At 39.3% G+C, this 27,569-nt stretch overlaps 1 protein-coding gene across 2 annotated transcripts; it reads right to left on the reverse strand.

The window, feature by feature from the left end:
• Window positions 1-1,748: 1,748 nt before the first annotated feature.
• On the reverse strand, window positions 1,749-27,309 carry LOC114571970 (ribosomal protein S6 kinase beta-2). 2 transcript variants are annotated; one of them, XM_028603306.1, is made up of 16 exons: window positions 26,975-27,308; window positions 26,231-26,285; window positions 25,294-25,331; window positions 25,077-25,191; window positions 24,226-24,294; window positions 23,832-23,979; window positions 23,534-23,591; window positions 20,604-20,704; window positions 14,956-15,046; window positions 14,632-14,722; window positions 11,735-11,842; window positions 6,370-6,432; window positions 4,589-4,666; window positions 2,593-2,700; window positions 2,258-2,370; window positions 1,749-2,108 (listed from the first exon to the last, which is right to left on the reverse strand). In XM_028603306.1, exons 2-16 carry the CDS (start codon window positions 26,282-26,284, stop codon window positions 1,931-1,933), a joined length of 1,413 nt encoding a protein of 470 aa, XP_028459107.1. In that variant the 5' UTR covers window position 26,285; window positions 26,975-27,308; the 3' UTR covers window positions 1,749-1,930. The 2 variants fall into 2 exon arrangements, with proteins under 2 accessions (XP_028459107.1, XP_028459116.1); XM_028603315.1 differs by lacking the exon at window positions 26,231-26,285 and having other exon boundaries at window positions 26,975-27,309.
• Between the last annotated feature and the right edge of the window lie 260 nt (window positions 27,310-27,569).

The following is a 27,569-nucleotide window of genomic DNA, read 5'->3' on the forward strand; positions in this document are numbered from 1 at the left end:
AAGTCGGCGGCGGTGTGTACGTACAGTAAGCATGCCTGCAGTGACCTTACCCAGCATCACCCCTTACAGGTATGTCAGGGTAATGACAATCAAACACTTGAAAATATCTAGGATGTTAATTTATTTATTTATCTGAGCTAGATTCCATGTGTAAAAATAGTTTTGTTCAGTGACCCAAAAATACTTTTTTATATTATTTGTTTTCTGAGAGCACCACTTTAACAGCCTGCTTTGACTGTATTGTCATCAAGATCGTACCAATTACATGGAGGTATGTGTTTATGTGAACACATGCTAAGATTTTGATTGATTACGATACAGGAACCATTTTGATGGATGACAATCACAACCTCCTTATTTACCCAAATTAAATAACACAGTAATATCCCTCCTGTCACTCCATTATAGATAGTGTGATTGGTCCATTTGTACAATATGAGGATAGGTTGGGTTAAAAGCTTTGGCAAAAGTCAAGAAGATTCTCTGTTAAGAGGCTCAGAGAAATGAAAAACACTGATGAATGTCACCACATTTCCACACAGAAATGTTCACTTAAGATGTGACATTCGTGAGTTATCTGTGTGCGATGTAGCATTTAATTCAGTAGTTTCTATTCTATCCCGTGCGGTCAAGATTTACTTAATAACCCGATGGCTGAAGGTTTCACAGTTCAACCGCAATGGAAAAGAATCAGAACTACAATCAAGTGATCCCTCATCAGTTCTCCAATTCAAAGCCAGCATCTTTACAGTCCTTCCAGAAAAATGCAGAGTTTTTTTGTGATTGTTGCGGGCAAAAATCCTTGATTATGTGTCACGTTTTCTTAAAAAATGCGATGGAATATGCGGGATATTTATGCAATTTTATGCAATGAAATTGCGGGAACTTGCAACAATTGCGGGAACTTTCAACAATTGCGGTTTGATGAAAAAGAGAGAGAAAAAAAAAAAGATTCCCCCAACACCCTGCTTTTCGATGATGTTCACGTCGCCTAATTACGTCACTTCATAACGTTCCCATGGCAACAGGGGAAAATGGCTGCTCTTGTGTGAAGTGAACTCAAGAAAGTCAACTTTCTGCTAAGATATATGTGACTTTTTTGCAACGAAAATGCAGCGATTATGAAATCATGCAAGCCCTGCATATTGTGCACATAAATCGGCAATTTATGTGGCGAAAGTGCGGCGTATTTGAAAAAATGCGCCCCCCGCATAAATATGCGGACTTTGGCTGATTATGCATTCAATTATGCGATCGCATAATCATGTTTTTCTGGAGGGACTGTCTTTACACAAACTCTGGCAAACTAATTAAAAGCTGGTGAACTAATTAAACCCAAAAAGCTTTGTACCACAGCTTCCCTTTACTGTCATTGTACTAGCATGCAGGTACAAAATGAAATGCTGCCTGCTACCAATCAATCCATCATCGCGATAAACTCACTAAAGTTGGTGAAGAAGAATCATTGGTTCTGTTGCCCTGTCCAGTGCTTTTTATAGAAATATTTATATGAAGTGATGGTTTCCTATATATTAGTGCCACAGTGTGAACTTTAAGTGCAGACATATGGAAGCTGTAAATTAAAGCTTTACGCAATAAAGTGAAAATCTGAGACAAATGGAAGTAAAAGCATGAAACCTCCCATGTTGATCAAGTGAATCTGTGTAGAGCGATTTCCCTCTAGAAAGACATTCCTATGACAAACAGGAAGTCCTGAACAGTAAGCCTACTACTGTATCTGTTTTCATAGAGGACGGTGAGAAAGAAGAAGCGCAAATGGAGAGCTTTCTGCTTTTGATTTATGGCTTTTCGAGGACCTCGTTAGTTTAAACCACTTAAAAAAAAAAGCATTAAAACCAGCAAAAACACTTCAGCTCTGTGCCTCAAACTTACTATAAACTATGAAAAATCTCTATTTAAGATCTCCTTCTCATCTCTGATGTCCCTTCTGCTTCTTGTTCCTTGCAGGCGTCTTTATCGGCTGACTGGTACCGCCATTTTCCAGCGTCATAGGAACTGTAGCTGCCGGTGGAGAGATGGGAGAGAAAAGGTCTGGTTCTCCCTCAGTGCTGGACTTGAATGGTCCGGCTTGGGAGAATTTCATAGGACTGAAAGAAATAGATGAAGAAAAAAAAGATAGAAATTATAGGAAATATAAGATGGTTGAAAAGAAAGAAGATACATAAATTTTTTTAAATACTGTAACTTCTTTATGAAACACAAAGGTGAATAAAATGTATCTTGATGTGTGTGTTACCTGATGGGTGTGCGTGGGCTGCTGTTGTGTCGGCGTACAGCTCGTGTTCTGGGTTCGAATGAGAAGCCTTCTTTTAGACTCTCAAGGACCGATGGAGCCACATAGGTGAAACCCTGATGGAAAAAGATCATTCCTTCACAGTCAATCATAGAACCATGTTACTAGCTCTCATTAAATGAGGTGTTTTGTTTTTTGTTTGTTTTTTAAATACAATATTTAAAAAAAAAAAAAAAGGAGGACTGCAGTGCCCCTAAATAGGCATTGACAAGTTATGAATGAACTATTTGTTTCCAGTAGACTGTGGTTTTTCAGTATAAAGAAGAAGAGACTCTCACAGCAAAGGCAAGCTCTGCACTGTGGCTGAGTGTGGTATCGTCTGGACTGTCCACTGGTGTCTGTCTGGTAAATCTGGTGTCAAACTGGCTTACATCCTCGTCCGACTGCTACAGAGACAGATGGGAGAACAGAGGTATCCAAAAGGTTAGGGGTGCAAGTATGCATTGTGAATGTGAAAGAGGTGAGAGAGAGACTCTACTAACCCAGAATAACCAGCATCTGAAAATCACCGTGGCCAAACCCACCAGACTCCATGTAAATAAACAACCCTTTTAGAGTATTCCTCCGACACGCTGTATACACGTTACGGTTTAAAACGCTTTCCAGGTTAGTGGGGATGCATACCGCTCCAAACCAACATTAAAAACGTAGTAATCTTCCCTCAGTGTTTAGTTTGTTCCTAAACTGTGTGTAAAATGAGTGGGGACGTTTATGTTTTCAGGTAACTTTACTGTTGAACAGACCTGCGTGTGTGTTTTGAGAAATATCTTTATAGGCCTACTGCAAGGCTATATTTATTATATACAGTACAGGCCAAAAGTTTGGACACACCTTCTCATTCAATGTGTTTCTTTATTTTCATGACTATTTACATTGTAGATTCTAATTGAAGGCATCAAAACTATGAATGAAAACATATGGAATTATGTACTTAACAAAAAAGTGTGAAATAACTGAAAACATGTCTTATATTTTAGATTCCTCAAAGTAGCCACCCTTTGCTTTTTTTGATAACTCTGCAAACCCTTGGTGTTCTCTCAATGAGCTTCATGAGGTAGTCACCTGAAATGGTTTTACCTTCACAGGTGTGCTTTGTCAGGGTTCATTAGTGGAATTATTTCCCTTATTAATAAAAAAGCAAAGGGTGGCTACTTTGAAGAATCTAAAATATAAGATATGTTTTCAGTTATTTCACACTTTTTTGTTAAGTACATAATTCCATATGTGTTCATTCATAGTTTTGATGCCTTCAGTGAGAATCTACAATGTAAATAGTCATGAAAATAAAAAGGAAATGCATTGAATGAGAAGGTGTGTCCAAACTTTTGGCCTGTACTGTGTATATATATGTGTGTGTGTGTGCGCGTATGTATCTATCTATCTATCTATCTATCTATCTATCTATCTATCTATCTATCTATCTAGTTGGATATTGGATGTGAAAAGAAGGAAATGGTTCTAACATTGCACTTTAGATGTGTGTGAATTTCCCACACCAGGAGTAATTTATATTGTTCTATTTTATAGTGATCGATTATCTGTTCAGAAAATGTTCTATGAAAATGTAAAATGTTCTATTAAAGAAAAGATGGAAAATAAATATTTGTGTGTGCTGTAAAGTGGTTAGAAAATATGAAATCGGCAGGTCAAACTCAATGAAAAATCGGAACTCTGAATCGGCCTAGAAAAGTGTAATCGGTGCATCTCTAGTTTATTTCAACCAAACCAGAGTGGTGATTGTTGAAACAGTGGAAAGATGAACCAAGATTGCTTTTGGTAGTTTTATTTAGTTTCTGTCCACTTTGAATGATGTGTTTTTACGATGATAAATTTACTGTTTGTTTAAATGGAGTCTGGTGGGTTTTGCGATGTCAATTTTTCAGTTTCACGATGAACAAAAAGTATCTGGTCCTTTAACAAAAAGGTCGACCTCTGTAGGGAGTCAGTGGTAAACAGCACGTTTTGTGGACATAAATTGACGGTGCGCATTTGGCCAATAACTTTACATTGCAGCTTTTGCCTACTTCAGTGGTCTTGCTTAATACTGGACCATTTTATTTTGTGATAATTTTTTTGACAGCACCCCTTAATTCTTCCATCCTCTTAAAATAATCTGTCTGGCTATCATTAAACTAGTCTGGACCGATCTTATACTGGACCAATTTCAAAGACCATCAGTCACTCAACACACAGAAACAAGGGAAATAGGTTCCTGGTTGAAGGACCCTATTCGATAACATTATGGGCACAAAATGACAACTGATATTGACCTACCAGTCGTGGCTTGTATGGCGGCTCCACTGCCTTGTTGAGCAGGTCAGTCCAATTGATATGCTTGAAGAACGGATGTTTCTGCAGTGGAACAAACGGCCTCATTCATATTTATATTGTTTACAAGCTCTGGTTTTGTCATTTCAATACTGCATATTGTACATTATTTAAAGCTCCCGTGACATGGTGCTCTTTGAATGCTTTTATATAGGCCTTAATGGTCCCCAAATACTGTATCTGAAGTCTCTTTCATATAGACCTTAGTGGTCCCCTAATACTGTATCTGAAGTCTCTTTTATATAGACCTTAGTGGTCCCCTAATACTGTATCTGAAGTCTGTATAGACCTTAGTGGTCCCCTAATACTGTATCTGAAGTCTTTTTATATAGACCTTAGTGGTTCTCTAATACTGTATCTGAAGTCTCTTTTATATAGACCTGTGGTCCCCTATCTGTATCTGAAGTCTCTTTTATATAGACCTTAGTGGTCCCCTAATACTGTATCTGAAGTCTCTTTTATATAGACCTTAGTGGTCCCCTCTGTATCTGAAGTCTCTTTTATATAGACCTTAGTGGTCCCCTAATACTGTATCTGAAGTCTCTTTTATATAGACCTTAGTGGTCCCCTAATACTGTATCTGAAGTCTCTTTTATATAGACCTTAGTGGTCCCCTAATACTGTATCTGAAGTCTCTTTCCCAAAATTCAGCCTTGGTGCAGAATTACAGCCACTAGAGCCGGTCCCACAATGAGCTTTCCTTAGGATGTACCGTTTCTGTAGCTATTGAGGAGGAGAGAGGGGGGGCAAGGTGGAGGGTGGGGCCTGGACCAACTGCCACTTTGCTCATTTGAAAGCCATGATATCTCTCTCTCTCTCTCTCTCTCTCTCTCTCTCTCTCTCTCTCTCTCTCTCACTCTCTCACTCTCTCTCTCTCTCTCTCTCTCTCTCTCTCATGGGTGGGTCAAATTCTCTGGGTGGTCAAAGCAGAGAAAGGGGAGGTAACCTTGCTCCTTATGACCTCATAAGGAGAAGATTCCTGATTGGTCCATCTGAGCTTTCATTTTCTCAAAGGCAGAGCAGGATACCCAGGGCTCGGTTTACACCTATCACCATTTCTAGCCACTGGGGGAACGCATATTAATGTTAAAAAACCTCACAAAGTGAAATTGTCATGCCATGGGACCTTTAACTGGCACTCTGTCTTTCTCCACAGCCATTTATATCAGGCCAGTGCATCTATGTGAATTCCACATTGCTCTTATACTTAATGATAACCTCCACTTGTGAAGGTTGGTTTTAAATAACTAGAGGAGCAAAGAATGATCAATTAGTTGTCAACTATTAATTAACTATAATAAAATTAATTTTATATATATATATATATATATCCAACTATTTTGGTAATTGTTTAATCGGTTTGAGTCCTTTTTTATGATGAAAGTTAAAATTCTCAGATTCCAGCTTCTCATATGTGAACATGTTCTAGTTTCTTCTCTCCTCTGGGACAGGAAACTGAATATCTTTGAGTTGTGGACAAAACAAGACGTTTGAGGACGTCATGTTGGGCTTTGGGAAACACTGATCCACATTTTTCAGCATTTTCTGACATTTTATAGACCAAACAACTATTCCATTAACTGAAAAAATAATAGAGCGATTAAATGACAATGAAAATAATTGTTGTTTACAGCGTGTTATTTATAACCCATGTTAAGACCATTTAGAACGCTAACATGGTCTACTGGAGAATGAGTGGGAGTGAAGAAGTTACTGCCGTTAGATACCTGGATTTCAGCACAATCTGTCTTACTGGAGCCAAGTCTTTGGGCTGGATTCTTCTTCAACAGCTGAAAAAAAAAAAAAAAAAAAAACAGTTGTACATGTCACTATAAAAATAACTTATTTTTAACTGCTCTTTCTTTAAAATTCTTATACTGCACTGTACATTTTATTCTTGTCTTTTAATGATCTTAAATTGTGGTTAATTGTTTTAATGCTTTGAAATTGTTTTTAATTGTTTTCTAACTGTTTTTAATGTTTCATGTTTCACGTAAAGCACTTTGAATTGCCTTGTTGCTGAAATGTGCTATACAAATAAAGCTGCCTTGCCTATAAAGACTGATGATTGGGTGCTATAGCACCCAAGTTTTGAAAATAATCAATCACTTGTTTGAATCTACAGTAGGGCTGGGCAATATATCGATATTATATCGATATCGTGAGATGAGACTAGATATCGTCTTAGATTTTGGATATCGTAATATCGTGATATGACATAAGTGTCTTTTCCTGGTTTTAAAGGCTACATTACAGTAAATTGATGTCATTTTCTGAACTTATCAGACTGTTGTAACTGTTCTATTATTTGCCTTTACCCACTTAGTCATTATATCCACATTACTGATGATTATTTATCAAAAATCTAAGTGTGAAGATATTTTGTTAAAGCATCAACTGTCAACTCTAGAATATCGCCACAATATCGATATTGAGGTATTTGGTCAAGAATATCGTGATGTCTGATTTTCTCCATATCGCCCAGCCCTACCAACGACAATATTTACTGATGTCTTAAAGTCAACGTAGGGCTGGGCGATATATCAATATAAAAAATATATTGATATATTTTTAAATGAGATAAGGAATTAGACCATACATATATCAATATAGTTCAAATTTGATCCTTGCTCCAAGCAAGCTGCTGACTCCTTTTGGATTGGCCTCTTATTTCATAGGCTTTTTATTTAAGATATTTTTTTATTTAAATGTGCACCTTATGGAGTTTTGATTTTAAAAAAGGTACTCCTGTTGTTATACAGTATTTATGTTTACATTATATTGTTATTTGAACAGCTGAGCATTTAATCATGAACAAGGTGAAGAAACCTGTTTATTATTTATTCATTTGATTTTGCAACTGTTCACTGAAATAGCCGGTTTCTATGAAACTACTTGTGACATGTCATATTTGGCTTTGACTTTGACTGAACTGCTCTCACTTTGCAGAAAAAAATATCAGGATATATATCGTATATCGATATTCAGCCAAAATATATCGGGATATGACTTTTGGTCCATATCGCCCAGCCCTAATCTACAGAATAAATCTATTTTCATAACATTGTTTCCAATGAGCAATCATACCAAGAAAATACAAAAAAGAGAGGGACAGATTAATGAATCTGTCACCACTGACTGTACTGCAATGAAAGCAGGGCTCCAGACTAACTTTTTTCACTAGGAGCACAGTGGCCCCCAACTGAAAATTTTAGGGGCGCAACCAGAAAATTTAGGGGCGCACACCGTAAATCAACATGCTAACCAAATATTCACATTTCTACTAATTTCCACTGTATTACTAATAAATACTTTGATAATAGTAGGGCTGTCCTCGACTAAAGAAGTTCTTAGTCGACTAACACTTATAGGATTTTGTCGACTAATCGATTAGTTGATTTAATTGACAGAGCTGTGCGCTTTGAGAGGTGGTTAAGACTAGAAAAGCACAATATAAATGTAGTTAATTAACCATCTGTAAAACTGAGTTTCTCCACAATTAATCCTGCAAAAGCACCACTTTAAATCTTGTGTTTACCATAAATGTGCTCATAAGTTTCTTGGAAATAAGTAATTAAGCATGAATAAGCATAAAAAATGGCTAATCGACTGAAGAAATCTTAGTCGACTAAGACAGTGTGCTGTTTCAAATTCAGTGTCACTTTTGAAGATGCAACATATAAGGTAAACTGACAGCCCCATTGCTGTCATGACAGTAAAAAAAAAAAAAAAATATATATATATACACACACACACACGTATATATATATATATATATATATATATATATATATATATATATATATATATATATATATATATATATGTGTGTATATATATATATATATATATACACACACACACATTGTATATATATATATATATATATATATATATATATATGTGTATATATATGTGTGTGTGTATATATATATATATATACACACATACATTGTGTATATATATATATATATATATATATATATATATATATATATATATATATATATATATATATATATATATATATATATATATATATATATATATATATATATATATATATATATATATATATATATACATACATTGTGTATATATATATATATATATATATATATATATATATATATATATATATATATATATATATATATATAGTTTATTATTGTATTTGTATATTATTTTTTAGCCTGTTTTATTTTCATCATGACCGTTTTTAATTGCTCTTTAATGTCTCATGTAAAGCACTTTGAGTTGCCTTGTTGTTGAAAGGTGCTGTAGAAATAAAGTCAGTCAGTAGGGCATAGTAACCACTGTTGTGCCTGGCTGCTCGTCTCTGAGGAAGTGTAACGTCAACAGCACCGCGACCGCTTTCGGCTCGCCATTAATATCATATTTCAGCAAACGCTGTCTGCGTGAAGTTATGAAAAACTGTAACCACACTTGAAACCCCTTTATCGGCATTTCCGTGACTCACTGTGACTTCAACAAAACTGCAGAGCCGAGAAATAAATAGTTAACTGTCAAATGAAGTTATATTTCTGATGTCTAAACTTTACGTGGCTTTTCATTTATTTATTTTTTTGTTTTAATGATTGATCTAAAACTCATATTTTGGTAAAGAGCACACATCCACATAGCATTAAATATCAAAGAGGATCCCATTCCTCATAGTCCTTTCTCAGACTTACATTATATAACCATCACTGACAGAACATTCATAATTCTCATAATTCTTAGCTTGCATATTGCTTTTGTTTTGTAATAGATTATGAAAACATGGCAACAAGCACATGTGGTGACAATGATAAATGATGCATAAATGCAAATAGATTAAAGGATTCTATTCTGCACTGATTCACTCGTAGTGTAACAGATCATCTGAGAAGAACCATGACTTGAAGGTTATTTTCATGAGCAAAAAAGGACACATTGCCATGTCCTCCTGGATATTGCCAATGGGTAGGTCGCGATTATTACATAATCGGCTGTTAGCGATTATTAGAGATGCACCAATAGACCGGCAGGTCTAACATACGCTGATTTCATGCCGGTCAACGCTACAATTAACTGACAACATAAGTTATACGAGTTAGTTCTCAAGGATGCACGCACACACCTACGCGACAGCACAGTCTCTTTTCCACCGTGTTTTGCGCGTACCCGCTCGTGGGGTGAAGCGCGTGTCTGCGCTATTCTCGCTAGGGATGGCAAAAACTAAAAATGTTCTTGACCGGTCACCGAGCCTCATTAACCGGTTGAAACCGGTTAACCGTTTAGTTTAAAATATGCTACGCTATTTGAAATAACAGCCATTTCGAGCCGCGCCTGCAATTTCTCAACTCTGTCTGCAACGCACACACACACACACACACACACACACACACACACACACACACACACACACACACACACACACACACACACACACACACACACACACACACACACACACACACACACACACACACACACACACACACACACACGTTACTTCACGCAGCACATGTAACTGTGGCTGGAAACGATAGCTACAGCTTATACATTATTTACTTCCGTTGGCGCAGATGAACTAACGGTACACTCGTTAACTGTAAGAAGCCTACAATAAACCCTCCATGATTAAAGAGTCAATATTTATCAATACCCACCTACCTGTTCTACAGGCAAATTTAAACATGTAGAAACCGATATTTCAGTCTGCTCTTCATGCGCTGTCCACTCTTGTTCACCGCGCTGTGCAAACAAAGCTCTACTCTGCAAATAGCTACTTATCCCTTGCTGCCACTGGGGAAAAAATAAAAAATAAAATAAATTCCCTATCGACCCATGACCTCAACAGACAACAAACCGGAACCAAACAAATTTTTTTTTTATGCCTTATGAAAAATTTTGGGTGAGGGATTATTTCACTTCACAGAAAAAAAAATATGGGAATGAGATGGCTAACTGTAGTAGCGTTTATTCCAATATCTATAATTGCCTAATTTAGAGATCACTTTTTTTTTTTTAACCGACTAACAATAATTTTGACCGGTTAACGTTGAAACGGTCAACCACCGGTCAAACGGTCATCGGTTAACATCCCTAATTCTCGCACACGTAGGGAACCTCGTGAATTAACCTGCAACATGTCAGCTGTTTGGAAATTCTTCAGCGCGTGTGCAGAAGATAACAAGTTTGCAATATGCAACACCTGCAAGGAGAAAGTAGGGCGTGGAGGGATGACACCAAAAACCAAAATCAAATTTTTTTTTAATTTGATATTGGATGTGAAAAGAAGGAAATGGTTCTAACATTGCACTTTAGATGTGTGTGTGAATTTCCCACACCAGGATTCATTTATATAGTTCTATTTTATAGTGATCCATTACCTGTTCAAAAAATGTTCTATGCAAAATGTTCTATTAAAGAAAAGATAGAAAGTAAATATTTGCGTCTGCTGTAAAGTGGTTAGAAAAAATGAAATCGGAATTGACTAAAATCTGTATCGGCTGGCCTATCTTGATGAAAATCAGAAATCGGAACCGGCCTAGAAAGTTGTAATCGGTGCATCTCTAGTGATCTAGTGAGCTTAGATTCCACAATCAACGAAATTTAAAGCCAATTAGTAAATTAGGTGCGTATTCATCCTGTGGGTAAATAAAGTGTCTCTGGTTCCAATGTCAGGAAAAAAAGATGTAAAAATAGAGCTTGGCTATCTAGATCTTACTGCTGCTGGAAAGGTTGTTCCGTTTCAGCTCATATGAGACTGGATTTGTTGCTTTTCAAGTAAGATGATGAGAGAAAGGTGCCGATAACGGGTCTCTTGATTTATAGTGAAGAGTCTCCCCTACAGGTGCAGCGGTGTGACTGACAGCTCTGGGGTACATTTTACTGGAATCTGCACTTTATTTTTAGGTAATTCACATATAAATGTTTTGATGGCAACATGGTGATATAAGAGTAGCTTTGGTCCTTTCTAGGGTTGGGCATTAAGAACCGATTCCATCGGAATCTGTTGGAATGAACGGTTCCAAATATAATTTTACACCTGCAAGTTTGAGAGTGTGTGTGTGTGTGTGTGTGTGTGTGTGTGTGTTTACAGACCTTCTTGATAAGGTCCCTGGCATCGATGGTCAGGTATGGGGGCAGATTGAGTTTACACTTCAAGATCTTATCGATGGTCTTCTTCCTGTTTCCAGCTGTGAATGGAGGCTGGAGGAGAATCACAGGAGGGAGGCAGCAGTTACTAAAGCAGATCACAACTACTGGTTTCCCTTATCTGTAATTAGGGAGAAAAACTAATCACAGCAGAAATAAACACCATCACTAATAAAGCATTACTTAACATTTTACAGTAATATTAGGCTTATGGGTTAGGGTTAAATCACTTGTTTGAATCTACAAGACGCGCGTCTCACGCCCCCAGTGTGTAAGCTCTAACCTGTTAACATGGGAGCCGAAATATAAACGGACACGCCACGCAGCTGACACGCTTGCGCGACGCGTGCAGTGTGTAACCGGCCTAATGCAAGAAATAAACACTTAGCATTACGAATTTGCTGGACTGGATACGACTGAATCCAGCACTGGCAGACATTTACTGAGCCTTTTAAAGTTTCTGTACTTGAGTTGTGTTAGTTTAAATTAATCATTTGGAAGTTATTTCTCTCTGTGTGATAGGGTGAGGGGTGAAGACCTCAAGCTCCACCAGCTACTAGGGATTAGAGCTTAGATCAGGCCCAAAAAAATCAAGCCCGACCCAGCCCGAGCCCGGCCCGCCACATTAAGTGGAATTATGAGCCCGAGCCCGATTTCAACCCGACACTTTTTTAATCCCTGGGCCGTCATAAGTGACGTTCTCAACTACAATTCAGAGTTGTTTGAACTTCAGAAATCTGTTTAAAATGATCTTAATGAATAATGCAATAAGAGCTAAGCATGTAAACTGCTCTATTTGTTTATTCAGACTAGAACGGATCGCAAATGGATCTGAATGAAGAAACGTAAAAAAAAACTCAACGTAGGCTATTTCTCTGGGAGGGCTTGCCTAGCCCTCAGGGGGAGCCTACGCTTGGAGAAGTAACAAAAGAGGAGATTGAAGGCTGACTATCATCTTTTCATGTGTCTCTTCATCATCCACTTCTCCGTTTTATTTGCTGTCATAGGCGAACAGCGGCCGCACTTAATGCACTCAACAAAGCCGACACATATGTTGTCACTTCCCACAACTTGTTTAAAATGGTTCCATACCTCCGACTTTCCTTCAAACTTGCTCAAAAGGTAATTCTCCTGTTTTTCTATTTTCTTTACATCCTTAAGCTCCATGTTGCACTTAAGCTCCACAATACAGCCCGCAGCCCCGGTGGGATGTGTGCGAGAGGAGGAGACTCCGCGCATGACACATGTTGCATTTTGTAGCTCTAGTCCAACTTGTGTAACTTTTTGGACACATTTGTTACTTTGGCCTAAATATAGCCTATATAGATACTAGTTCTGATTATGGCATAGCTTTCTCCCCACCCAATTAGGCTAAAGTAATGATTAAAAAAAATATAAAAATATCGGTCGGGCTCGGGCAGAGAATCTAAACTCTACTAGGGATGCACCGAACCCAGAGTTCGGTTCGGAATTCGGCCGAACTTTGGGCTTTTTGACGGAGTTCGGGTACTGCTGAACGTTAGAATTTTTTTCGACCGAACCGAACAGTACCAAAGAGAAGTAACGAGAGGCGAAACTCGAGAAAAAGAGGCGAACGTTGTGTTGAGTTACTGTTCTTGCCAAAGAGTATAGAAGTAACAAGAGGCGAAACTCAATAGAACGTTCCATTGCAAACAAACGCACCCATGACAGAGCTGCAGCTCCGCCATCTTGGACTGAACTATCTTGTTACTTCACTACTCTTTGTAGAGTTACATGGTCAACGTAATGACGTAGTTGGAGCTAGACTGAATGCAGTAGCAACCTAGCAACGGCAGTAAGCTGTGAGAAAGTGAAAATGGAACTTGTGAGCAGAAAAAGTGTTGTTTGGCAGTACTTTCAGTCAAAAGAAGGCGATTGTTGATTGATTGATGTTCAATCTGCAATGCCGATTGGTCTCGTGGTGGCGAGGACCCTAAACAATACACAACATTGCCGCTGTTAAGACATTTGCGTATGAAACATCCAAAAGAATACGAGTTGTGCATGAAGGAATCTCCAGACAGCAGCCAAAATGCAGCAGTTTCAGGTACAGCAAAGGAAGGACAGTCCCAGCTAAAAACTGGTGTTAACCAGACCAAGCCTCTCCCGGCTGTCAGCTGTTCTCTCTGGAAAGGAGTCTTCCTACAGCGGGAGCGACCGAACGGCCGGCTGCTGCTCGTTAGCTAACGGTAGCTTTCTAATTCCACCCAGCCAACATGCCTTCATCATACACTGGTTAGCCAAAGTTTGCAAAACAAAATTGTCACTCATCTGGCGATAGCGATGTACTTTCCTACGATGTGAATAGAGCGTGGGGGTAGCCTACTTTATGGGATTATAAATCTAAAAGGCTAATATTTTGGATATTGGTTGGATCTTGAGATAGGGTAAACATAGGCCTTGTCAAAAATAGTTTTTCCCACTTGTGTGCCAGGCATAATGTTGCCAATTCTTTTTTATTTTTACAGTTAAAATACACTGCTGTGGACGTTGTTTACTTCATTAATGGGTTTACTGTGTTAAGAATGGGAGTAGGGTTCGGTTCGGTATTCGGCAGAACCCCAAAAATCTGGGTTCGGTGCATCCCTACCAGCTACTCCTTCACAATAAAGAGAAGCAGATTGGGGTGATGTGTGCACCCAATACGTCTGCCTTCCTTTAGAGGTGTTTTGGGCGTGGGTCTGCTGGGAGATTTCCAGCAAGTTCTTATTTCACAAATATAACTTTGAAAGCCCAAAAGTGAAACTGTTACAGTGCACCGCCATCTCCAGACACAGATTCCTCATCATTAATTACTATTCTTTCTCACAGTTGGAACTTACTGATCCGGTCATCATATCGTACATCAGGGCCCCGAGGCTCCACCAGTCTACTGCTCTGTTGTGACCCGACCTGGTCAGGATCTCTGGAGCCCTGGTACAGAAAAAGACACAGACACAAAGTTAGTTAGTTATCAGGGTAAAAAAATGTGTGAGGATGTGTGTGAGCGGGGCATTCAAAACACACTGATTAAAACTGCAATTTCTAAACTTATGTATTAGAAATTGAATTATAAAACTTTGCATTATTGTTACAGAGTGTATAAATTATATTACAACAATGTTATCTTGTATCCGATACACGTGTGTGCGTGTAGTGTTACCCACATGTATTCTATGGTGCCACAGAAGGTGTGTGTAACAGATCCATCATGAATCGATTCCTTACAGAGGCCAAAGTCAGTTAGCTTGATGTGTCCTTCATGAAGAAAAAGAAACATAACACTATCACAGAATTATGTTGCAATAATGACGGGAGAAAGGGGAACAGAATCATTAGCGCATTTTAGGGTCATGGTTGATCAAACTGAAATATTCCAAAGTATTTTAAAGAGTGACGAGATCAAAATTCAAGGTCACACTTTGAAATTTGAAAGCTGCAGGGTTAAAGATTTTGAGAGAAATATTTTAATTTCAATAAATCGAGATATCTTCCTAATGGAAACACTTAGGAGCGTGTTTTACTTATTTTTTAAATACACAAACTTCAAATCGATTATCACTCCAAAATAAATTCAGCTACAAGGTCACATTTTATGTATTGGATGCAGTGATACCACGTAACGCGTTACTTGTAATGCGTTACTCTAATCTGACAACTTTTTTCAGTAACGAATAATCTAATGCGTTACTATTTCCAAACCAGTAATCAGATTAAAGTTACTTATCCAAGTCACTGTGCGTTACTATTTTTGTCATTTTCCTTAGTAAAAATATATATTGTTTTTGCTTTAATTCTTGTGTCTCAGGGAGCGAAGTCACGTATGCGACAAGTCACGTTTTCAGCATGTGGACAGTTTGTGTACCATGCAGCGACACAAATGTAAACAACAATGGAGGGAGGAGAGAGAGGCGCCTTTTCTAGCTGGAAATCCAGTCACTATTTAGAGTTTGTGTCAGCTAAAGAGGACAATATTAAAGTTTGTTGTACACTCTGTGCTGGTGGCAACAAAGTGCTATCGAGCTTGTAATGGCAAAATTACATTTAAGCACAATTCCTTATATTTTTATGTTTTATTTCTACTTCTCTCCCAAATGCTGAAAGAGTCTCTCATTCCCACATGCAGATTTTGATTCTAACTTTGTGAGACATCCAGTCTGGAACATTATGTGAGCATGAACCGATAAAGGTACAAGGTCACCCTAAAACTATCTCATGTTTTTCCATGCCAGTTAAGATGTAACGGGGGGGGTGAAAGTCGTACAGGGAGGAGGAGGTGAGATGGCTCCGAGATGTCTCTTGTATTCATCTGATTGTCTTCATGTGTATCAGATTGCCTGTCAAAATTGTAGCGTCATAATAATCCAAGTGCGTGTGTGTTGTCACTCTGAAGATGCATATAAGCCTAGTGTTCTTGTGCACTCATTTGAGGAACTGACACATTGGGCTGAGGCCTTTTGTGAAATCATGTTGATCCTATATTTGCAAATATATCTTTTTTAATAAAATAGGAAAACCCAAATTGGTTTTAGTCTCAGTTTGTCTTATTTGTTTCAATTTACTAAACTCTGAAATTTCCCCCCCTGCTGCAAAGGAAACTTCCATAACAAGCTACAAAAATACGTCAAATTTGAAGAAGCATTTGGAGTCGCAGCACCGCACAGTCAAATTTACAGAGAAAGTCCCGCCAGGTGGTGCAAAGCAGAGAGCAGGAGGTCCCCCACCACCCAAACAACAAAAGCTGGACTTCGGTGCAAAACCAATAAGTGGGGGAGAGTTGAAGAAGTTGGTCGGGCAGTATGTTGTAGAGGAAATGCTGCCCTTAAACACGGTTGACTCGCCTTCGTTTCGTGCCATAATAAACAAGATCCCTACTACTGTCAATGCCGAGTTGCCTCACAGAACAGCTTTTTCTTCTTACATTGAGAATGAGCATGCAGTGATGGAGAGAAATCTGAAGGCCAAATAAGGTCGACTTTGTGTCAACTACCGCAGATATTTGGACTGCTAACATCAAAAGTTATATGGGAGTAACGCTCCACTGGATCAGTAGATCCACATTAGAGCGCAACAAGGCTGCGTTGGCATGTAGGAGAATTCATGGTAGACACACGTACGATGTTATTGGTGCAGAAATCGAAAAACCACTCTTCATATGGACTACTCAACAAAGTAGTTGCAACAGTGACTGATAATGGATCCAACTTTGTCAATGCGTTTAAAGTTTATCAGCGGAGGAGGGAGAGTCCACCCCCACAGATGCTGATGACACTTTTTTAGAAATCCTCTCAGCTTAGGATGAAAGTGATTCACAAACCATCAACCTCATTTCCACAAATGATGTCGAGAAATATTTAACTTCCAATGCAGAGACCAAGGCTGTGTATAGCAACAGCACAGCAAAATGCACAGCTCTTTGGACCAAATCAAGTAGATCTACCCTTGCATCCGAAACAGTGGAGGAAGTCAGCAAAAGAAATTTGTGATGCTGTAAAGAGAATTGCAGAAATCCCCATGAGTGAGCTGAATAGTCTGTGCACCAAGCTTGGAGTTAAGTGCTTCAAAGACAAAGAGTACCAGTTCCTGCATGAGTACTGCACCGCCATGAAGCCTCTGACTGCAGCACTGGACATTTTACAAGGTGACTGTCCTTATGGGACTTTACTACTCACTCTTGAAGTTCTGATGCAGAAGACCCTGGCTGTGAAAGGTGCCCTCTCCAGGATGACTGAAGGCCTTCCTGATGCCATAGTGCAGGTATGTTCCATCTTTTAAGCTAGTTAAAATTTCTTGCATCACACTATTCATGAACATGGAACAGAATATTCATTATCATTGCAAAAGAAGATTAAAACAAATACAAATGTAAGTAAGTAACCTAAAACAAAATTAAATAAATAATATTGATTCCACATTAAGCATTGTTTACAAGTAATTAAAGTAAAAAGGCCTTGTAGGCATAAACATAACATAAATTATATTTTTCAGGCTATCCAGACTCGTTTTGCCGGTGTGCTGGACGACAAAGATGCCCTTCTCGCCGCTGTCAGTTGTCCAAAATTCAAACTCCGATGGCTGAGAGATGCAGGTAGGAGGGAGCGAGTAAAAGAGCTTCTGACAGCAGAGTGCCGCCACACAACTGCTCCTGCAGCACAGAGCCCTGCCAGTGTGCCCACCACATCTGCCAGCCAAGGTGAGATGGACTTTTTCACTTTTGAGGCAGAGCCAGAGGAGACCTACTCAGCAGAAAATGAAGTCATGGACTACCTGAGGTCAGCCTATGACCTTCAGATTCTGCATCAGTTTTCAAACATAAAGAACATTTTCTTGAAGTATAACACTCCAACCCCATCAAGTGCTCCTGTGGAGCGGCTTTTCAGTCTGGGAGGTTTGGTGCTCACGCTTAGAAGAAATAGACTTTCTGACAAGAGGTTTGAGAAGCTTCTGTTAATGAGGTACAACCACTGGTTTACTCGCCCCACTCCACTGCCACTCATAACATGCGATTACAACATAAGATTAGGCCAAAGTAACAAAAGTAGACATATCAGCCTACATGTGGTGTTATACACTTGTTTTGTTTTGTAAAACCACTCCTTGCTGCTGTGAACAACAGGATCAATGTTCATAAAACATGTTAAAAAGAATTTAATAGTTACATTTATACACAAAAAGGTAATTCTCCTGTTTTTCTTTTTTTCTTTACATCCTCAAGCTCCATGTTGCAAGAGAGGAGGAGACTCCGCGCATGACACATGTAGCATTTTGTAACTGTAGTCCAACTTGTGTAACTTTTTGGACACATTTGTTACTTTGGCCTAAATATAGCCTATATAGATACTAGTTCTGATTATGGCATAGCTTTCTCCCCACCCAATTAGGCTAAATTAATGATTAAAAAAAACACAAATGCTTGATCAAGGCAAAAGGTTTTGCCATTACAGTGTAAACAAAAATTATTTATGTTAAGTGAAGTCAAGAAAGACTATTTTATTTTTTATAAACATGTATTTTTTCAGGAAATAGTTTTTAAGTTCATTTTAAAATGTCAGGAAGAGATACATTGTTGAAATTACTGTTAAAAATGCACTTCCAATAAAGTGAGTGTTGGCAAAAATGGTTGTCATGTTTATGTTGAGGTGGCGGGGTGTTGTCGGCAGCTGCTGAATGTAACTTATAAAGTAACTTGTAATCTAACTTAGTTACTTTTAAAATCAAGTAATCTTTAAAGTAACTAAATTACTTTTAAAATCAAGTAATCTGTAAAGTAACTAAGTTACTTTTTCAAAGTAACTGTGGCAACACTGATTGGATGTTTTACAAGTGATTCAGTCGATCAGTATATAAAGCGTCTCCACCTCCTCCCACAGTACAAAAGTGATGTCCCGCCCATACACCCGCACGACCAATCACAAGTCAATCCCAGCTGTCAATCCTGACGTTTCACTCCGTTTCTATAGCATCAAATAACTAATAAAAATAACAAACTTAGCAGAAAAATAAACACGTGAACAAACAGCAGCATGATAACAACTACCTTAAATGACGGAAACCATCTTTGGGAAAAATGTATTTGACGTGTACTTTGACTTTTTTGATTGGCCCATGTCCTATCCACTACCATGGAGGGGGCGGCATTTATGACAGATACGGCAGCCAACCACCAGGGGGCGATTGAGACATTACGGCTTTACTTACGCAGGTCTATGCATCTATCCCTGTTTGTGCCCCCCCCCAAAAAAAATTACACACTACACATGAATTATGAAAGCCAAAAATGTCGGCACCCCCAACCAGTGCATGCAAGCCAAGCGGAGCGGTGAGAATTTCCAATCCTTGCTCATTGAGCGGTTCGTTCCACTGCCCTACTGTCTCTTCTTCAGGGGCAGAATCAGGGCATTGCTGCAGCTTATCAGCATCTGTTCAATGGTGGGATGACAACCTACCTCAACGTTACAAAACCTAAATAGTTAATTATTGATTTTAGGTGGAATTGTCTCGAGCCTCATGCCAGCATCCATGGTGGAAAGGTTGAAATCATTGACTCATATACCTGGGAATCCTATTCGACTCTAATCTTAAAATTTGATTTAAAAAGAATACAGAGTCAATTGTCAAACGAGGACAACAAAGAATTCACTTGATGTGGAAGCTGAACTTTTTTAATGTCTCTGAGGAAATTGTATATAGCTTTTAGCATTCCTTTATTGGAAGTCTTTTAACTTTTCATTGATTTGCTGGTTTCATGGGTTGCCTGTGAAGAGCAAGAATAGCCTCATTAACATTGTAAAGGTCTGCTCTGAGATCACTAGACTTCTGTTGGCAGACCTGAGCTCCCTCTGGAAGAAACAGGTAGTCCAGAAAGCTAAGAGAATCATGGGTAATTCTGGCCATGTTCTTTCTTGTAGCTTATCTTTAATGCCAGCAGGGCGGCCCTATCTTGCTCCCCCATGTAAAACCAACAGATACTTAAATTCCTTCATTCCTGCTGCCATTAGGCTCTCAAATGCTGCTGATGGCAGCAACCTGTAACATCCAGAGCTTGTAATTCTGGGGAAGCATAAAGCTTTAATTTATGTATTTATTACTTCACTTCAGGTGGATTATGATTTATTTAATTTAACTTACATTTGGCAACCTGTGTGTGCTCTTGCCTGGGTTACCTATTTGTTGACCTGCTGCTACTGACATGTTGGTTGATTGAATGATTGCGATGGTGTTTATTCTGCTCGGTTTGTATTTTATGTGACTGCAAAATTGAATTTCCCTTTAGGGATAAATAAAATTGTTTAAATTGAATTGAAATGAACATTACCTTGGTGATTAAGCATGATGTTTTCAGGTTTGAGGTCCCGGTAAATAATCCCGTTGGAGTGGAGGTGACCTAGAGCCAAAGTGATTTCTCCTAGATAGAAACTACACACAGACATAAATGATTTACGTTAATGATATGAGATAGGTGGCCTAAACTAACTAGGCATGAAACAATCATTTTCATGCTTCAAGGGATTTCCAACAATATTTCCATAATTCTACAAACCCCAATTCCAATGAAGTCGGGACGTTGGGTAAAACGTAATTAAAAACAGAATACAATCATTTGCAAATCCTTTTCAACCTATATTCAATTGAATACACTAAAACGACAGGATATTACTAGGGCTGCTCCCTCTTAGTCGATTAGTCGACTAATCGGTCGTTTTGGTCTTAGTCAACTTTCTTTAGTCGATTAGTCATGTTTGATGCTTTTTTTCATGCTGAATCACTTATTTCCAAGAAACGTACGAGCACATCTCTGGTAAACACAAGAATTAAAGTGGGGCTTCTGCATGACTCTTTGCGGAGAAACTCCATTGATTTAATCTGTCGATTTAATCTGTTGATTAAATCAACTAATCGATAAGTCGATACAAATGAATGAGCGTTAGTCGACTACGAATTTCTTTAAATCGAGCCCTTCTTCACAGCCCTAGATATTACATGTTTAAACTGATCAACTTTGTTTTTTTGCAAATATTCACTCATTTGGAATTTGATGCCTGCAACACGTTCCAAAAAAGCTGGGACAGGGGCATGTTTACCACCGTGTTACATCACCTATTCTAAAATCAATAAGCATTTGGGAACTGAGGACACTTATTGTTTGTAGGAGGAATTCTTTCCCATTCTTGTCTGATGTACAACTTCAGTTACTCAACAGTCTGGGGTCTCCGTTGTCGTATTTTGCGCTTCATAATGCTCCACACATTTTCAAATGGGGAGACAGGTCTGGAGTGCAGGAAGGCCAGTCTAGTACCTGCACTCTCTTACTATGAAGCCACGCTGTTATAACACATGCAGAACGTGGCTTAACATTGTCTTGCTGAAATTAGCAGGGATTCCCTGAAAAAGACGTTGCTTGGATGGCAGCATATGTTGCTCCAAAACCTGTTGGTACATTTCAGGATTAATGGTGCCTTCAAAGAGGTGCAAGTTACCCATTCCATTGGCACCAACACCCCCCCATACCATCACAGAAGCTGGCTTTTGGACTTTGCGCTGATAACAATCTGAAGGGTCCTTTTCCTCTTTGGCCCGGAGGACATGACGTCCATGATTTCCAAAATCAATTTGAAATGTGGACTCGTCAGACCACAGCACACTTTTCCACTTTGCGTCACTCCATCTCAGATGAGCTCGGGCCCAGAGAAGCCGGCAGCGTTTCTGGGTGGTGTTGATGGATGGCTTTCGCTTTGCACGGTAGAGTTTTAACTTGCACTTGTAGATGTAGCGACGAACTGTGTTAACTGACAATGGTTACCAAAGTGATCCTGAGCCCATGTGGTAATGTCCTTTACATAAGGTCGGTTTTTAATGCAGGGATCCAAGGTCACGGGTATTCAATGCTGTTTTTTGTGCCTTGCTGTTTACGTGCATAGATCTCTCCAGTTTTTATGAATCTTTTGATGATATTATGGACTATAGATGAGGAAATCCCTAAATTCCCTGCAATTGTATGTTGAGAAACTTTCTTAAACTGTTGGGACTATTTGCTCACGCAGTTGTTCACAAAGTGGTGAAACTCACCTCATTCATGCTTGTGAGCGACTGAGCCTTTTGGGGATGGTCCTTTTATACCCAATCATGACCTATTAACCTGTTCACCTGTGGAATGTTCCAAAAAGTCTTTTTTTTTTTTTTTTTTTTTTTAGCATTCCTGAACTTTCCCAGCTTTTTTGGAACGTGTTGCAGGCATCACATTCAAAATGAGTGAATATTTGCAAAAAACAATAAAGTTGATCAGTTAGAACATTAAATATCTTGTCTTTGTAGTGTATTCAATTGAATATAGGTCGAAAATGATTTGCAAATCATTGTATTCTGTTTTTACATTTTACACAACGTCTCAACTTAATTGGAATTGGGGATTGTATGTCAACGAGACAAACAAGCCTGCTGTACCTTCCTCCTTCTCGTACCAGCAGAGGGCAGCACTATATAAAATACAGAGGTGTTTTACAATGGAACAAATACCTACACCTGACATGCAGCTCATCCTCCCTACCTGTATACAAAAAAATAAAAAATAAATAGCTCTAGCTTCCTGACTGGCAACTACTGAAATGATTTACCAGCCATTTGGACTCTTCTTCGGCTTTTATTATCCAAATCTCCTGCCTTTTTCTGTAATCGTTAAGACTTGCCATTTCATTCCTTTATTGTCATCATTTTGTTATTTTCACCAAAATGTGTTTAAGCCTGTAATTATTTGTTATTCTATTTTCGCCATATTGAGTTGATTATGATTTATAGTCTTATTTCTTATTGTAAATTACATTCTAGTGACCTGGTGAGGTTTCACTATAAGTCCCCCCATGGGTTTCTGACCTCTCCAGCACACACTTGTTCTCTTTCTATGTGAAATACTTTTTTTTTTTTTTTTAATAAATGTGTGCAAATCAATAAACAAACAAACAAACAATCCAGCTCTGGGTCAGGTTTGTGAAATCTACCGGATTACGCAAAACGTGTCATGGAGGTCTGCTGAGATCCGCTGGATTCAGCAGACATTGCTGCTCCGAGCTCCGTGCCACAAAGGGAAGGCACACATTGTTCATCTAAAACACACTGCTCACACGGTTATGGCACAGAGCTGGATTGAAATCAGCAAAATATCTCTAAGCATTAAAAGACATAGCTAATTTCCAGCATTTGCTGGTTTTCCAGATTATGTGCAAGCATTTCCCCGGGAGTATGTGTCCTTACCAAGCAGTGTCCTCCATGAAGATGCCTTCCTTCTCCAGCTGCATGAACAGCTCCCCTCCTGGTGATCAACAACAGTACAGATGGGTTAGTGGCATTAGAGAATCTTCCTCAAATCCATTTCTTTATTACTCCATTCATCCCTCTTTTTCTCCCTCCACCTCTTCCCTTTCTATACCTTCAAACAACCGAATGGCTATAAATGCTAAAAAGGAAGGTATCTCATAAATAGGTGTATAGGCACAAACACTGGTCTCTCCTATGTTTTCCATCAGTTCCTCTCTCAGTGCCTCCGTCTTACCACTCAGACACTCCAGTATGAGGTAGAGTTTCCCCCCAGTCTGGAAGGCGTAGAGCAGATCCACGATGAATGGGTGTCTCACCGTCTCCAGGATCTCCCGCTCTGCTCGTGTATGGGCCGTGTCTTTAGCATTACACACTATCTTCGCCTAAAGACCAATGAACAAGACAAGTGAGCACAGTACAACAGTGAAAAAGGCAAAGGAGGGGGAAATATAAAGAACAGGACCAGTAAAGAAAGGAGGACAAATAGAAGGAAGGGAAGAGAACGAGAGGCAGACAAAGCATGGCATGGAGAGAAAAGCATGAAGAAAACCTGATAAGAGAGCAACATCATGTTCCGTTTATCCTACATTTTGTGTCTAAGGAGGGAACTGTGGACTGAGACAAAGTACCTTTTTCAGGACCTTCATGGCAAATATGCTCCCCATCTGAGCACCCTGAACCTTCCTCACCTGGAAAACCTGAAAAAAGACATTTTGTTACCAGCCTTGGCCCTCCCAATTTACACCCCATGGCCTGATAACCGTGCAAGATGCATTCACAAAACTTTACAGGTGTGTGTGTAGTTGACATGAAAATTAAAGCAGAGTTTGAAAATAGGTGGGATCTGAGCAAGGGAGCCAGAAGTAGGGGGTTGGAAGTAAAGAAGGAGCCATTGGCCTCCCCACACTTTACGACACTGGCACGACTTGGTGTCCCATCCCATCACAAGATGGTTTCTAGTTTTAATGTGAATATCAAATCAATCAATTAATTTCATGTATTACATGTAAGCATGTAGTGCAGTGATGGTACAGTACGGCAAGTTAAAGTAAAAAAATTAAACAGTACACAAATTGGAAGATCTGCGGTTTGATCCCGGCTCATCTAGTCTGCATGTTGAAGTGTCCATGGGCAAGATGCTGAACCCTGAGTTGCTCCCAAAGGCTGTGCCATCGATGTGCATGTTAATGATTAAATTATTAAATCATGATGAACAGATTGGCACCTTGCAAGGCAGCGTTTACCATCAGTGGTTGTACGTAGCGTGTCGCTTTGTGTGGTTGGATAACTAGAAAGGCGCTATTTACCATAAAAAGTAACTAAGATTAGCACTGTGCTGAAAGAGATATTTTGAAACAATTGTGAATAAAACAATGAATATTATATAATGCTGTGCTTTTAAATTACTGTTAGTAGTAGAGTAGTTATGAATAAAGATGTGTACACCAGCGTTCACACCACGGTGCTCAATCACACACACCTTCCCATAGGCTCCTTTTCCCAGCACAGTAAGAAGCTCAAAACAGTCAGGTCCCACTCTCTCACTGTCTCTGTTGACACTTTCACTGGTCAACTCCACCTCCTCTGTTTGCACACTGGGATAGCATGACACAGAAAAGTAGCAGTATTGGTATAAAAACATTTGTACTATATCAGTATTCATTTTTTTAAAGATTTATATATAAATATAAACTTACTTCTCTGGTTCGGTCACAGTGAAGTCACAGACATCATCCTACAGATGGGAAACCGCAAGATAATGAGTATTAGAAAAGTAAGTACATTTTTTCATAAAGGGATACTCGTTAAGGCTTATAATGCAGCTCTGTGTCATATTTGTGTGGGCAGTGTGTTTAGATAAACAGTGTTTGGCTTCCCTCCCTCGCCTCAGTGCACCATTCAGCTACACAAATTGCCCACACTGCTATGACACAGAGCTGGATTTAACTCAACAAAATAGCTTACATTTTTGTACACCGTAGCCAAATGTCCCTTAAAAACACAGGGATGTATTTCACGTATAACTAATGCGTTTGTGGCAACCTACCCAAGCTTGACTTTTATTAACATGTGTACATTGTGCACAGAGACAAGTATTATGCAGTCAAAAAGTTTTCTAAAGCAGGAATGACCTGTGTATTTCAGGTAACTGATCAGCAGTAGCCTTAAGCCTATTTTACAGTTCTGCGGAGGCTCCACGCAGAACTTCCGCCGTAGCCTACGTAAGTGGCCCGATGTTTATACTTGTGCGCTGGTGTGTGCGTCGAGCCGGCACGTGTGTGTGTGTGGGGAGCGGGTGATAGAGCGAGGGAGAAGTGAGAGAGTACCGACTTTAGAGTCCCCTGTGTTTTCTGGCCAAATTAGGAAATATGTGGCAGGAAAAGTTAACACTCTCCTTGATTTCATGTTGTTTATGGAGAAGGAGAACCAGGAAACAAGTCGGGGGAAATGCAACGCTACCAAGCCACGGCCGAGCGACGTGCGTCGCTGCCACGTGTAGTTAAATTTTTCGAGAGGTGCACGTCAGGCTACGGCGTAGGGTCCGGCATAGACGCAGAGGGGTCTGCGGGGGTACGCTGTCGATTCGACGCACAACCATAAAACAGCCTTTATCAATGACTGGGGGATACAGACCTCTGTATCACTAATGTCCTCAGTCTCCAAGTCTATGTCGAACACTCCTGCCATCCTGAAACAGAGATTGTAAAGTCAAACAGTCGGTGTTTCATCCAATGAGGAATGTAGCATTTCTTTTATCTTATTATTGTATCATGCTGATCAAGGACAATTTACTCACTATTTTACCACCTAAGGTTTTTTTTTTTTTCTAAGGATCTACTGAAATTATAGGACCACAAACAAACAAGTGACCCAGTGATCCAAGAAACGTTGAAACCCAACCTGCTGGTTGAGTTTTTAGTTAAATATGTGGGTACCCAAAACATAACGACAGCCTAGCCTCTCCACCAAACAGTTGTCCTGTAAACATGACACAGCTAACGTCACACCTTTGAGGTTAAAACAGGCATTGACAACCGTGTCTCTGTCTGTGTGTTATTTATCTCAGGTTACACAAGTTAAATACGTCTCATAATCAAATCCTAAACTAGCTTAACTTTTCACAATCGCATGCTAGCTAATCAGGTGGTTATCAAAACAACACGTTAGTGTAACAAATGTTCCGTCAGACTGCTTTAAGTTTTCGCCCACAATTAGACTGAGCGTTTGTAAGGTCACTTATTGTTCCCGTAAAATCCCAAACTGATTAAAACTGGCTGAAAACAGTAGCTAAATGTGGGCCAACAGTCACGTTGACAGCTGTTTTGACAGGTAGCGCGCTAACACGCATGCTAACGTTAGTGCTAGCTAGAGTTTCACCTGTGACCGCTCCTTCATCCGGGGGTTCCTTAGCTATCTCAGCACGCAGTAAAATAGTTTAAAAACCAAAGCACTTTCTATACACAAACAGCTGCGACCGCCATTTCTTTTGTTACACTTTTGTCAACTAGCCAGCAACAACGCACGAAACTATTTAGGTTCCCTTCATTCTTCTAGCTAACCCTTCTAGCACATAGACTGTAGTCGATGGTCCAGAGATGGTCCGAGTTGACGCTTGTTGTCGCCGACTCCGAGAGCACCGAGCATAGGCACCGAGAGCGGACCTGTAACCTTCTACGTCATCTTATTCTTCTTCTGTGTATTTTAACGGTGGTTTGCATCCATGGCGTTGCACTACCGCCAACTACCGGTGTCACATTTCACCTACAGTTGCCAGCTAGTTACTCAGATTCTGTCCAACACCTAATCAGATAACTTCCTGCCTTGTTCACCTCCTCCACATTCCAGTATGTTTCCCAATCCAGTTCCCCTCAGTCCTGCTCTTCTCATTCCCTCCATCATGATCTTTCTTTCTAACATTTCCTACATTCAGTTAAAGGTATGACATGGTGCTCTTTGGATGCTTTTATATAGA

This window comes from Perca flavescens, chromosome 2 (genome assembly GCF_004354835.1).
Source record: "Perca flavescens isolate YP-PL-M2 chromosome 2, PFLA_1.0, whole genome shotgun sequence".
NCBI lineage: Eukaryota > Metazoa > Chordata > Actinopteri > Perciformes > Percidae > Perca > Perca flavescens.